The sequence below is a fragment of the Ylistrum balloti genome, unplaced genomic scaffold (genome assembly GCF_031769215.1).
Source record: "Ylistrum balloti isolate Yb309-2 unplaced genomic scaffold, AGI_CSIRO_Ybal_v1 Utg369800, whole genome shotgun sequence".
Taxonomy (NCBI): Eukaryota; Metazoa; Mollusca; class Bivalvia; order Pectinida; family Pectinidae; genus Ylistrum; species Ylistrum balloti.
Genome location: NW_026781978.1, coordinates 710,246 through 724,872, shown reverse-complemented (window position 1 = coordinate 724,872; position 14,627 = coordinate 710,246). Strand labels below are relative to the sequence as shown.

The following is a 14,627-nucleotide window of genomic DNA, read 5'->3' as shown; positions in this document are numbered from 1 at the left end:
AAACTCACCTCTATACTGTACAGCCAGTGTCCAAACTCACCTCTATACTGTACAGCCAATGTCCAAACTCACCTCTATACTGTACAGCCAGTGTCCAAACTCACCTCTATACTGTACAACCAGTGTCCTAGCAAGTCCAGTTCAGTATCAAGTGACCATATGTCCCACACCAGGATGTAGAGTGAGTTCTTAGTGAAGAAACATTGCTGAGCAGGGATGTATTGATCTGAGCATGCCATGTCCCAAACAGACAGAGTGATTTCAGGGCTACGCTGTAAGTGACAGAAAAAATACAATAGTAAGAAAAGTCAGGGCTGTGCTGAAAATTGTGACTTCGGGATTATCAGTAGCTATCAAACAGACAGTGTATGTCAAGACTATGCTGTAACTGACAAACAGTGGGACCTCAGTGCTATACTGTAACTGTGAAACAGACAGCATGATGTTATGACTGCTGTAACTGACAAACAGACAGTGGGAACTCAGTGCTATATTGTAATTGTGAAACAGACAGTAAGATGTTATGACTATGCTGTAACTGACAAATAGACAGTGGGACCTCAGTGCTATACTGTAACTGTGAAACAGACAGTAAGATGTTATGACTATGCTGTAACTGACAAACAGACAGTGGGACCTCAGTGCTCTACTGTAACTGTGAAACAGACAGCATGATGTTATGACTGCTGTAACTGACAAACAGACAGTGGGACCTCAGTGCTATACTGTAACTGACAAACAGACAGTATGATGTTATGACTGCTGTAACTGACAAACAGACAGTGGGACCTCAGTGCTATACTGTAACTGACAAACAGACAGTATGATGTTATGACTGCTGTAACTGACAAACAGACAGTGGGACCTCAGTGCTATACTGTAACTGTGAAATTGACAGTATGATGTTATGACTTTGCTGTAACAGACAAACAGACAGTGGGACCTCAGTGCTATACTGTAACTGTGAAACAGACAGTATGATGTTATGACTATGCTGTAACCGACAAACAGACAGTGGGACCTCAGTGCTATACTGTAACTATGAAACAGACAGTATGATGTTATGACTATGTTGTAACTGACAAACAGACAGTGGGACCTCAGTGCTATACTGTAACTGTGAAACAGACAGTATGATGTTATGACTATGCTGTAACCGACAAACAGACAGTGGGACCTCAGTGCTATACTGTAACTATGAAACAGACAGTATGATGTTATGACTATGTTGTAACTGACAAACAGACAGTGTGATGTTATGACTATGCTGTAACAATCATATATACAGTGTGACCTCAGAAATATGCTGTAACTGACAAACGGTGTGACTTTAAGTCTATGCTGTAAATGACAAATAGACATTGTGACTTCAAGACTATATTGTTAACAACAAACAGACAACATGATGTTAGGACTATCCTGTAACTGTGAAACAGACAACATGATGTTAGGACTATTCGTAACTGTGAAACAGACAACATGATGTTAGGACTATCCTGTAACTGTGAAACAGACAACATGATGTTAGGACTATTCGTAACTGTGAAACAGACAACATGATGTTAGGACTATTCGTAACTGTGAAACAGACAACATGATGTTAGGACTATTCGTAACTGTGAAACAGACAACATGATGTTAGGACTATCCTGTAACTGTGAAACAGACAACATGATGTTAGGACTATCCTGTAACTGTGAAACAGACAACATGATGTTAGGACTATCCTGTAACTGTGAAACAGACAACATGATGTTAGGACTATCCTGTAACTGTGAAACAGACAACATGATGTTAGGACTATCCTGTAACTGTGAAACAGACAACATGATGTTAGGACTATCCTGTAACTGTGAAACAAACAGACAACATGATGTTAGGACTATCCTGTAACTGTGAAACAGACAACATGATGTTAGGACTATCCTGTAACTGTGAAACAGACAACATGATGTTAGGACTATCCTGTAACTGTGAAACAGACAACATGATGTTAGGACTATCCTGTAACTGTGAAACAGACAACATGATGTTAGGACTATCCTGTAACTGTGAAACAGACAACATGATGTTAGGACTATTCGTAACTGTGAAACAGACAACATGATGTTAGGACTATGTTAGGACTGTAACTGTGAAACAGACAACATGATGTTAGGACTATCCTGTAACTGTGAAACAGACAACATGATGTTAGGACTATCCTGTAACTGTGAAACAGACAACATGATGTTAGGACTATCCTGTAACTGTGAAACAGACAACATGATGTTAGGACTATCCTGTAACTGTGAAACAGACAACATGATGTTAGGACTATCCTGTAACTGTGAAACAGACAACATGATGTTAGGACTATCCTGTAACTGTGAAACAGACAACATGATGTTAGGACTATCCTGTAACTGTGAAACAGACAACATGATGTTAGGACTATCCTGTAACTGTGAAACAGACAACATGATGTTAGGACTATCCTGTAACTGTGAAACAGACAACATGATGTTAGGACTATTCGTAAATGTTAAACAGACAACATGATGTTAGGACTATCCTGTAACTGTGAAACAGACAACATGATGTTAGGACTATCCTGTAACTGTGAAACAGACAACATGATGTTAGGACTATTCGTAACTGTGAAACAGACAACATGATGTTAGGACTATTCGTAACTGTGAAACAGACAACATGATGTTAGGACTATCCTGTAACTGTGAAACAGACAACATGATGTTAGGACTATCCTGTAACTGTGAAACAGACAACATGATGTTAGGACTATCCTGTAACTGTGAAACAGACAACATAATGTTAGGACTATCCTGTAACTATGAAACAGACAACATGATGTTAGGACTATTCGTAACTGTGAAACAGACAACATGATGTTAGGACTATCCTGTAACTGTGAAACAGACAACATGATGTTAGGACTATCCTGTAACTGTGAAACAGACAACATGATGTTAGGACTATCCTGTAACTGTGAAACAGACAACATGATGTTAGGACAACATGACTATAACTGTGAAACAGACAACATGATGTTAGGACTATCCTGTAACTGTGAAACAGACAACATGATGTTAGGACTATCCTGTAACTGTGAAACAGACAACATGATGTTAGGACTATCCTGTAACTGTGAAACAGACAACATGATGTTAGGACTATCCTGTAACTGTGAAACAGACAACATGATGTTAGGACTATCCTGTAACTGTGAAACAGACAACATGATGTTAGGACTATCCTGTAACTGTGAAACAGACAACATGATGTTAGGACTATCCTGTAACTGTGAAACAGACAACATGATGTTAGGACTATCCTGTAACTGTGAAACAGACAACATGATGTTAGGACTATCCTGTAACTGTGAAACAGACAACATGATGTTAGGACTATCCTGTAACTGTGAAACAGACAACATGATGTTAGGACTATCCTGTAACTGTGAAACAGACAACATGATGTTAGGACTATCCTGTAACTGTGAAACAGACAACATGATGTTAGGACTATCCTGTAACTGTGAACTACAGACAACATGATGTTAGGACTATTCGTAACTGTGAAACAGACAACATGATGTTAGGACTATCCTGTAACTGTGAAACAGACAACATGATGTTAGGACTATCCTGTAACTGTGAAACAGACAACATGATGTTAGGACTATCCTGTAACTGTGAAACAGACAACATGATGTTAGGACTATCCTGTAACTGTGAAACAGACAACATGATGTTAGGACTATCCTGTAACTGTGAAACAGTGACAACATGATGTTAGGACTATCCTGTAACTGTGAAACAGACAACATGATGTTAGGACTATCCTGTAACTGTGAAACAGACAACATGATGTTAGGACTATCCTGTAACTGTGAAACAGACAACATGATGTTAGGACTATCCTGTAACTGTGAAACAGACAACATGATGTTAGGACTATCCTGTAACTGTGAAACAGACAACATGATGTTAGGACTATCCTGTAACTGTGAAACAGACAACATGATGTTAGGACTATCCTGTAACTGTGAAACAGACAACATGATGTTAGGACTATCCTGTAACTGTGAAACAGACAACATGATGTTAGGACTATTCGTAACTGTGAAACAGACAACATGATGTTAGGACTATCCTGTAACTGTGAAACAGACAACATGATGTTAGGACTATCCTGTAACTGTGAAACAGACAACATGATGTTAGGACTATCCTGTAACTGTGAAACAGACAACATGATGTTAGGCCTGTAACCAACAAATAGTCAGTCATTGCTCCAAAATCTGATATCTGATGAGGATTTTGAAGGATGCAGAGACTAATTCTAAGTACATCCATTCGCAATAAAATCCTCAAAGATTCTTTTCATCCTTGAAATGATTTATCAGGAATTAATAAACTATTTGTTTGTTTAAGTTGTAATAAACTATTGATAAATGAAGTCAAATGCCATCAAAATTTTAGGTAAAAACTTTGAAACTTTAACAGCAGAAATATATGATTTCACAGCCTTCATTTTTATCAATTCAAGACATAAATCAATACGACTTTACGTGAAGTATTGAAAAAAATTGATACATTTTCTAATATTGATATTCTATGGAGGAAAGGAGGCAGAAGTGGTCAGTTTATGGAGACTAATTGTTCTTCAATACTTTATCAGGAGCATTACAATGTGATCCTTATCCTGCAGTCTGCTGTAAATGAAAATAAACCAACTCAACTACAGATCATGACTATGATACTGGGTTTCTTTCCCTTTTATTAATCTGACGGAAAAAGAAAAACACAGAATGTTAACAGCCAGTTAGTGGTCAAAGTATCCAGTTTATTTTTCTCATTCTTCCTAAAAATAAATGCCATTGACAGGATTTGATCAGGATACATTTTGCCAGTGGCTTCTTAAATCTTGATGACACAATCGTATACAAAAATGATTATTGAAACTTTTACGATCATTTCATGAAAAATTGTCAAAAACAAATTTATGTGAAGATGTGTCTATACCATAAAATTCTAAACAACCTTTAACAGCGAGATTCCTGAGGCACCCAACTTCATTTCCCATCTGTGTATTCCAGTCCCATGAAATGTAGCCATCTTATTTCCACGTAGCAGTCCTGCTAGAGTTGTCTTTCCTTTATCCTGGAAAATATACAGTGTCTTTATTTTATTTTTTTTTTTTTGGAAACATCAAGCAAGTTCAATATATAATTCTGGTATTTATTAGCTAGGACTCTTTCATAATGTGCTTGATTAGCATATCAGCATACAAGAAGTCCAGGGGGGAATCATAATCACATCATTAATTGAAATTGTAATCATCAACACATGACCACTGATCATTGTCTCCTAATAATTGACTCCTAATAATTGAACTGTAATCATTGACTTGTAATCACTGACTCACTACATTGGCTTATATTATTTGACTCCTATTAATTGACTCATAATAATAGATGACTCATAATCACTGACTCATTACAATGGCTTATAATAATTGACTCCTAATCATTGACTCCTAATCACGGACTCATTATATTGGCTTATAATAATTGACTTGTGATTATTGACTCCTAATCACCGACTCATTACAATGGCTCATAAGAATTGACTCATAATCACTGACTCATTACAATGGCTTATAATAATTGACTCCTAATCATTGACTCCTAATCACTGACTTAGTTTATACAAATGAATCTGCTTTTTCATCTTGATAAGTAACATAATGTTTACAAACATATTTTAAGCAATAAGCCCACAGACGGTCATCTCATTATCACAAAGACTAATGTTATAGCTTGTGGGTATAACAAATTCCCTGAGTAGGTTAAATACAATAAAACTTCAAACATGGAAAAGTGTTCAACGTCACTTTAACATCAATCTCCTAGCATCTTGTACCATATAGCGTGTCTTGGTATTTCACATTTATGAATTTTTTTTTGTTCAAACAGAAATTATAATGACCTGGCTGATATTTTGATAATCAATACAAAAAGACATTTTTTTTTGTTTAACAGAGTGATAAACATTGCTATATATTTTTCTCTCTCCATAAATCAATCTTTTATGATTATATTGATAAACTTAATACTGCAGGAATCAAATATACACTTCCTTCAAGTAAGTATGATTTCCTTTTGAACAACAATATCTCTGGTTACTAAAATGGCTATAATTGTGAAAATAAAATAATACTTTATATCATCCATAAATGACAAAGTGAGTTGAGTATGAGAGCTGGACAGCTGTACCTTCTTTCCCAATATGACAAGCTTGATTTTGTTATATGGTTTACACTTCCTGAATTGATGTTGTAAATTTAGGATTTTGTCCTTGGTCCACTGGTACAGATCTGTAAACAACATTTGTACATGAACTAAAGGAATTATGGATCATACACAATGATAATTCTTACAACTAGTTAGTAAACCTCACAAATGTTGGCATTGATTCTTCTACAACCTGTTAAGAAATTTTGGATTTAGTATCCAGGAGCGTTTAATTAGAAAAAATACATGGTTTCTTTGTAACGTTTTTCCCCTTCCATTTTTACATCAAATGACTATCACAGACAGGAGAATTTCAACAAACTTTACTTCTACTTCTTTCTTTTTAATAAAAGAAATTACCAGGCATAGATTGATAAAAAAAAAACCCTGAATAATGAATTTGTTTAACTATCCACCAACTGATGGACATATGAATTAATGGAAGACAAAATCAATGTAAATAAAGCACCACAAATATTCCTAAATGATTTTTCAATATTTTAATTGACACAAATATGTTGACTTACCATCAGACTGGACACACATGTGCTTGACTGAAGTTTCTTCCAAATGTAAACTAGTAAGTGATGTTAGCCCACCCATCTCATCTGGCAGGATTTTAATGCCTGGGTTTCTGAATAAAATCATCACCATTTACAGCAGTTGTCCATAAAACATCGCGACTTGACAATCATTCAAAGTTTTCTTGTGACAGTCTTTGTGGCATGAAATCTTATACTTTCAAAACTGGTTATTCGAAAGACTGCTATTTCTAAAAGTCAGTTTAAGATATCAGCAGCGTTCTGTATGATGTAATAGACTCATAAAAAGCTGAGTGGCCACTCAGTGATAAGATTGATTTTCACAGAAAGACACTGCAGAGTAAGCTGCATATTCTGATATTTTAAACATCACACAAAGTGGAAAGTGAGGTGATGGAATAATCAATCTTTTGTTGTATAAGTTCTTACAAACTGACTACTAGTTTGACAGAGTTTGATAGGTTGAGATACATGAGTGAGTGTGACCTACTTTGGTAGATAGAGATATGTGAGTGAGTGTGACCTACTTTGGTAGATAGAGATATGTGAGTGAGTGTGACCTACTTTGGTAGATAGAGATATGTGAGTGAGTGTGACCTACTTTACTTTGGTAGATAGAGATATGTGAGTGAGTGTGATAGAGATATGTGAGTGAGTGTGACCTATTTTACTTTGGTAGACAGAGATATGTGAGTGAGTGTGACCTACTTTGGTAGATAGAGATATGTGAGTGAGTGTGACCTACTTTGGTAGATAGAGATATGTGAGTATGTGAGTGAGTGTGACCTACTTTGGTAGATAGAGATATGTGAGTGAGTGTGACCTACTTTGGTAGATAGAGATATGTGAGTGAGTGTGACCTACTTTGGTAGATAGAGATATGTGAGTGAGTGTGACCTACATTGGTAGATAGAGATATGTGAGTGTGACCTACTTTGGTAGATAGAGATATGTGAGTGAGTGTGACCTACTTTGGTAGATAGAAATATGTGAGTGAGTTTGACCTACTTTGGTAGATAGAGATATGTGAGTGTGACTATTTTGATAGAAGAAATATGTGAGTGCGTATAACATACTTTCATAGACTGAGAGTAAAAACATCAGTAAGCATGACCTACTTTGACAAATTGAGGTTAGTTAGCAAGGATAGATGACAGATGCCCTCTGGCACACAATCTAAGTGATTATCTCCGAGGTTCAGGTCGTGTAGACAGTAACAGAGAAATTTTGGGAGTACTATTCTAGTGGCACTGGCAGATGGAATTCGCTGTAGTCTCGGCCTGTTAAAAAAAAACAAAACATATATAACATTCATGTCTCCTATGTCTGAACAAAATATCTGAAAACTATTGAGGTCAGAACTACTTATGTGAAAAAATATTGTTGCTTAAGTGTTTCTGAGCTTTAATTTTATGACAAAATAATTGAAAACCACAGTTGGTAACTTGGCTGCATTTCTTTTTAGGACAACTGACCTTTCATAAACCCATTTGTTTGAGAAAAGCTACCTGAATCTGGTTCCTGGTGCCCCTGGAGACAACCCTTGGGCCTGACCCAGTTGGTTGCCATAGAGATTGAGCAAGTAGAGTTGTGGACAATCCCACATTTCAGGTTTGGGGAGCATTGATAACCGATTGTTGGACACGATCAGGTCAGTCAGTGCACCTGGATTTATCATCGTCATGGAAACAGATTAAAAATAGTGTTACAGAAAACAATATACATTTCAAAAAGTCTTAACTTATACAGTGATGTCAACAATGATAATGTACAATATAATATACAGTTTAATATATAACAAAAATAAAAAACCATTAGATCTAATGACATCAGCATTTACTTCTCATTACATCTTGACAATCTTTAACCAATTCTAACAAGGGAAGGAAACCATGTATCATCAAGAACTCATATGACAATCTCCACAACTAAATTTGTATCAGTGATTATGAAAACCTATCAAAATATAACACTGAAATCTGTCCTGCCTCATTTATATAACTTTGGCCATTGTAAGATAGGGACCTGGCAAGAGAGTGAAAGACAGACACATTTTGTAGACCATGAGAGACTTACAAAGTTTAACAATGCTCCCTGCCAGGAATTCCAGTTGATTGTGATCAAGGTTTAGAAATTGGAGACTTCCACACCAGAACATCTCAATGTCTTCAGGAAACCGCTCAAGCTCATTGAATGATAAGTTCAAGTGACCCTGAAACATTAGCATAAATAACAGGGCTTGAATAAAGAAACTGGTCTGATGACCAAAAACATGTCTCATATTTCTCATAATTATTCTAATTAAAATTCTCTATAGACTCAGTTGGTACAGGTATAATTACATGTATTTATCAAACAATAATTAATGCATAGGACTTACCAATTACCTCTGACTTAATGTCAGGGGCAGTCTTATTATAGTGAAGGGAAACAGCATTGGTTAGCCATTTTTTACCCAACAACAATATGTATATATAGAGGTGGGCTTATTGATAGTTCATGGGCATATTACCAGAGAGAAACTGTAACAGACATCTATAAAACAATAATAGATTCACATTTATCCAAACATGTCAGTGTTTTTTTTCTCCCTTAACTGTACAGCAGCTTGTGCCTTTAAAAATTGGGGAAAACTTTGCTCCACTTTGAGAAAATAACACATATTTTCGCTGGGGAAACATACAAAAGACAAAATATCACTGCTTATGCATCTTGTAGATTTTAAATTAAAGCATTCCCATCGATAATGACCTTTATCATTCATTGTCTTTAAATATAGCAATACACAAGTTATGGCTGTAAGTCAAGGGAATGTTACATTTGACTTAAAGATAGGGGTTCGACTTATTACAAAACAACAAAATACAGTTGTGGGATTGCACAATGTTACACAATGTCTGCATGATGTATGTATAATATGTGGATAACAAGAAAACTGGATGAAATTAGCTTCTGCACATTTGTGTGGCTTTATTGCACAGATGCGGGATGCTATCAGGGTTGATATAAATTTAGAAATGACTTACAGGTAAGTATAGGGTGGAGTTTATTTATTTTCTAAATATATAAGAGTGAAACTATATATACTTCCTAATCAAGCCATTAATACATTAATGTGTATAGGTTGGGCACTAATAGATCTATCAGATACAGGCTAAATAGTTATATAAACTCGCATTTTAAAGTATTTTGTCTACAAAGAGCCAAACGTGACTAGCCTTAGTGTACAGAAACTCAGTATATAAACATTATATATGTAAACATTAAATGGACGTCTCATTATTATCTCTATCATGAATCATCTAAAATCTTGTACTGTCATAAAAGTAAATTTTATTTTCATTACTTTTGTATTACTCTCATTTTCTGTCATTGTGTAAACAAAACGTATATACTCAGGTAAATCTGAAGTGTTGTGTTTGTTACAAGCGTGACTTAGCCAGTATAGATCCAGACTTGTAACATTAATACCCATATACAGGTAAATCTGAAATGTTGTGTTTGTTACAAGCGTGACTTAGTCAGTATAGATCCAGACTTGTAACATTAATACCCATACACAGGTAAATCTGAAGTGTTGTGTTTGTTACAAACGTGACAGTATAGATCCAGACTTGTAACATTAATACCCATATACAGGTAAATCTGAAGTGTTGTGTTTGTTACAAGCGTGACTTAGCCAGTATAGATTCAGACTTGTAACATTAATACCCATATACAGGTAAATCTGAAGTGTTGTGTTTGTTACAAACGTGACAGTATAGATCCAGACTTGTAACATTAATACCCATATACAGGTAAATCTGAAGTGTTGTGTTTGTTACAAACGTGACAGTATAGATCCAGACTTGTAACATTAATACCCATATACAGGTAAATCTGAAGTGTTGTGTTTGTTACAAGCGTGACTTAACCAGTATAGATCCAGACTTGTAACATTAATACCCATATACAGGTAAATCTGAAATGTTGTGTTTGTTACAAGCGTGACTTAGCCAGTATAGATCCAGACTTGTAACATTAATACCCATATACAGGTAAATCTGAAGTGTTGTGTTTGTTACAAGCGTGACTTAGCCAGTATAGATCCAGACTTGTAACATTAATACCCATATACAGGTAAATTTTGTTGGCACACTGCTAGTCACTCTCTGAGGTGTGAAATTATACATACGATAAAACTAATCAACGCAGGATCCTGTGTTATTTCGAAAAAATGTGGAACTGAAATTTTTTTTAATTACCAATCAATTTTAATGTTTCTGTGATCCATATTAAGACATTACTACACATGCAGTCTGTTTAATATTCCATTCCTAATATTAGCCAACCATTTTCACCAAACCGTACAAAATGTACAATTCTATTGCACAGTTGTGCACATGACATGATACTTTATAGTTTGTGTGTATGTACACGACGTCCACACTTTTTGGTACATTGTGTGATACCACAACTGTAGCATTACTTTATAATTGAACTCAAAAGCAAATATAATGACTAGGTCTGAAAATTCTAGCAGCTTCAGATTTATTACCAAGTTACAATCCCAGCCTCCACAGAATGCAGTCATACAGTTGTGGCTGGCGTCTAATGCCACAAGTCCAGAGCACTGTTTGATGGCACCAGGTAGCATCTTCAGCTGGTTGTGGGACACAACAAGGCGTGTTAGCTTATCACATGACCAATCCCTACTTTTGGGACTAACCGATGACACTGTAACAAATATGGGTTGGAAACATGTAATGTACAATGTATGATATAAAGGTTGCTATTGTCTGTGGCTCAAAAGTTTGCCAAAGTCATACAAAGTGGAAATTATGATGTATCACGGTTTTTATATCAGTGGATTAAATATTTGAAGAAAAAAACACTTAATTCTGAGAGAAGGAAACAACTTTACATATTACCATCCTCACTGACGGAAACCCTGGAGAAAATGAACTGGTGCTCCCGTACTAAATACTGTAGTTTGTTGTGGCTGAGATATAGCTCCTCAAGTCCTGCGATCTGGAACAACTCAGTACACACGGTTTCCAACTCATTGTGGCTTAACTGAATCCACTTTAAACTGTCCAGGAAAGAAAATATGATCAACAAAATCAGTGCTGCTAATACTATAGTCAACATATCTTCATTTATTGTGTACAGTTGCTTATGTTAGTTTTTGATGAAAACACCAGGAAATTCAGAAGTAATTAAAAGAAGTAATAAAAAATTTAATCATCAATTAAAATGTCATTTGTCTCTTTATATTTCATTATTTTTACTGTTTATTTGTAGCATTTACCAGGGACGTATATAACATATTATATATCCCTGAATTTTTCAGCAACATAGAGGGGAGACAATCCATAATCCTGTCACAACATTACCATTGACACACAGGGCGTGCCGAACCACATGTGAGGTGTACGAGGGAGTTGTGTGAGGCATTGAACCGCTGGAGATTTGGGAAAGACCATGGTATTTCTCTAGGTAGCTCCTCCAGACAGTTCTCACTGATATTTATAGATACTAAAGTCTCAGTGTACACTCTCAGCCAGTCACCATGAAAAGCTCTCAACTGAATTTTTTTGTAATCTGCAACATGCTGAAATGTAAAACAAGGAGGTGGTGATTATTTTATGCATAACAATTCAACTGTTTATTGATATCACACAATGGGGAATTCACTCTTATAACATTTATGCAATATCTGTTACTATTTTTGTATCCTTGAGCATTTTCCAATGGCTGCAGCAGTCAGAAATTTATTATGATGTTATGATATGGACAATAATGCTTCGACATGAAATGAACATGGCACAACAAAACTGCTGCCCTCGTTTGCCTTTTTCCTCACATTTTGATTTCAAAACCTATGAAAATTTGAAATAAACATTTTTGGGTTATGTGAGAAAAAGTATTTTAAATTCATTTTTTTTCAGTAATATCTAACAATAACGATGACATATATAATGATACATTAATACATAATTATCTAAGATTGTGATGACATTAAAGAATTCATTACATTATGAACTATACAAGACAACAATTACACACCATATACATTTTCAACAGGGTTATCATAGCCTTTGTTGGAAGAAAATGCCATTCATCCCTCCTGATCCACTATCTGATGTTCCATCCCTGTCGCTGCCATTCCACCCCTCCTGATCCACTATCTGATGTTCCACCCCCTGTGACTGCCATTCCACCCTCCTGATCCACTATCTGATATTCCACCCCCTGTGGCTGTCATTCCACCCCTCCTGATACACTATCTGATGTTCCACCCCCTGTGGCTGCCATTCCACCCTCCTGATACACTATCTCATGTTCCACCCCTTGTGGCTGCCATTCCACCGTTCCACCCCCTGTGGCTGCCATTCCACCCCTCCTGATCCACTATCTGATGTTCCACCCCCTGTGACTGCCATTCCACCCCTCCTGATCCACTATCTGATGTTCCACCCCCTGTGGCTGCCATTCCACCGTTCCACCTCCTTTGGCTGCCATTCCACCCTCCTGATACACTATCTCATGTTCCACCCCTGTGACTGCCATTCCACCCTCCTGATCCACTATCTGATGTTCCACCCCCTGTGACTGCCATTCCACCCCTCCTGATCCACTATCTGTTGTTCCACCCCTGTTGCTGGCATTCCCTGATCCACTATCTGATGTTCCACCCCCTGTGGCTGCATTCCACCCTCCTGATCCACTATCTGATGTTCCACCCCTGTGACTGCCATTCCACCCCTCCTGATCCACTATCTGATGTTCCACCCCTTGTGGCTGCCATTCCAACCCTCCTGATCTACTATCTGATGTTCCACCCCCTGTGGCTGCCATTCCACCGTTCCACCCCCTGTGGCTGCCATTCCACCCCTCCTGATCCACTATCTGATGTTCCACTCCCTGTAACTGCCATTCCACCCTCCTCATCCACTACCTGATGTTCCACCCCCTGTGACTGCCATTCCACCCTCCTGATCAACTATCTGATGTTCCACCCCCTGTGACTGCCATTCCACCCCTCCTGATCCACTATCTGTTGTTCCACCCCTGTGGCTGCCATTCCCTGATCCACTATCTGATGTTCTACCCCCTGTGGCTGCCATTCCACTCTCCTGATCCACTATCTGATGTTCCACCCCTGTGACTGCCATTCCACCCTCCTGATCCACTATCTGATGTTCCACCCCTGTGGCTGCCATTCCATCCCTCCTGATCCACTATCTGATGTTCCACCCCTGTTGCTGCCATTCCACCCCTCCTGATACACTATCTGATGTTCCACCCCTTTTGGCTGCCATTCCACCCCTCCTGATCCACTCTCTGATGTTCCACCCCCTGTGGCTGCATTCCACCGTTCCACCCCCTGTGGCTGCCATTCCACCCCTCCTGATCCACTATCTGATGTTCCACCCCCTGTGACTGCCATTCCACCCTCTTGATCCACTATCTGATGTTCTACCCCTTCTGGCTGCCATTCCACCCCTCCTGATCCACTATCTGATGTTCCACCCCTGTGGCTACCATTCCATCCCTCCTGATCCACTATCTGATGTTCCACCCTGTTGCTGCCATTCCACCCCTCCTGATACACTATCTGATGTTCCACCCCTTTTGGCTGCCATTCCACCCCTCCTGATCCACTATCTGATGTTCCACCCCCTGTGGCTGCCATTGGTTCACAAATTCCATGTTACACACATTTTAAGTTTTGCTCACCAAGGTTCACAAAAATAAAAACTTCAAAATATGCTTTATAAAATCTCATATCAGCTAATATCCAA

General features: G+C 37.6%; 1 protein-coding gene across 1 annotated transcript in view; it reads right to left on the bottom strand.

Moving 5' to 3' along the window:
• Positions 1–14,627, bottom strand: part of LOC132544497 (leucine-rich repeat serine/threonine-protein kinase 1-like) — a 45,599-nt gene that overhangs the window by 15,563 nt on the left and 15,409 nt on the right. Inside the window, exons 6-15 of the mRNA XM_060208100.1 lie at positions 12,216–12,433; positions 11,751–11,911; positions 11,378–11,556; positions 8,917–9,052; positions 8,349–8,505; positions 7,959–8,120; positions 6,826–6,932; positions 6,281–6,381; positions 5,046–5,165; positions 105–272 (exon numbers count right to left, since the gene is read on the bottom strand). Coding sequence (XP_060064083.1) covers positions 105–272; positions 5,046–5,165; positions 6,281–6,381; positions 6,826–6,932; positions 7,959–8,120; positions 8,349–8,505; positions 8,917–9,052; positions 11,378–11,556; positions 11,751–11,911; positions 12,216–12,433 — 1,509 coding nt within the window. The remainder of the gene's footprint in view (positions 1–104; positions 273–5,045; positions 5,166–6,280; positions 6,382–6,825; positions 6,933–7,958; positions 8,121–8,348; positions 8,506–8,916; positions 9,053–11,377; positions 11,557–11,750; positions 11,912–12,215; positions 12,434–14,627) is intronic.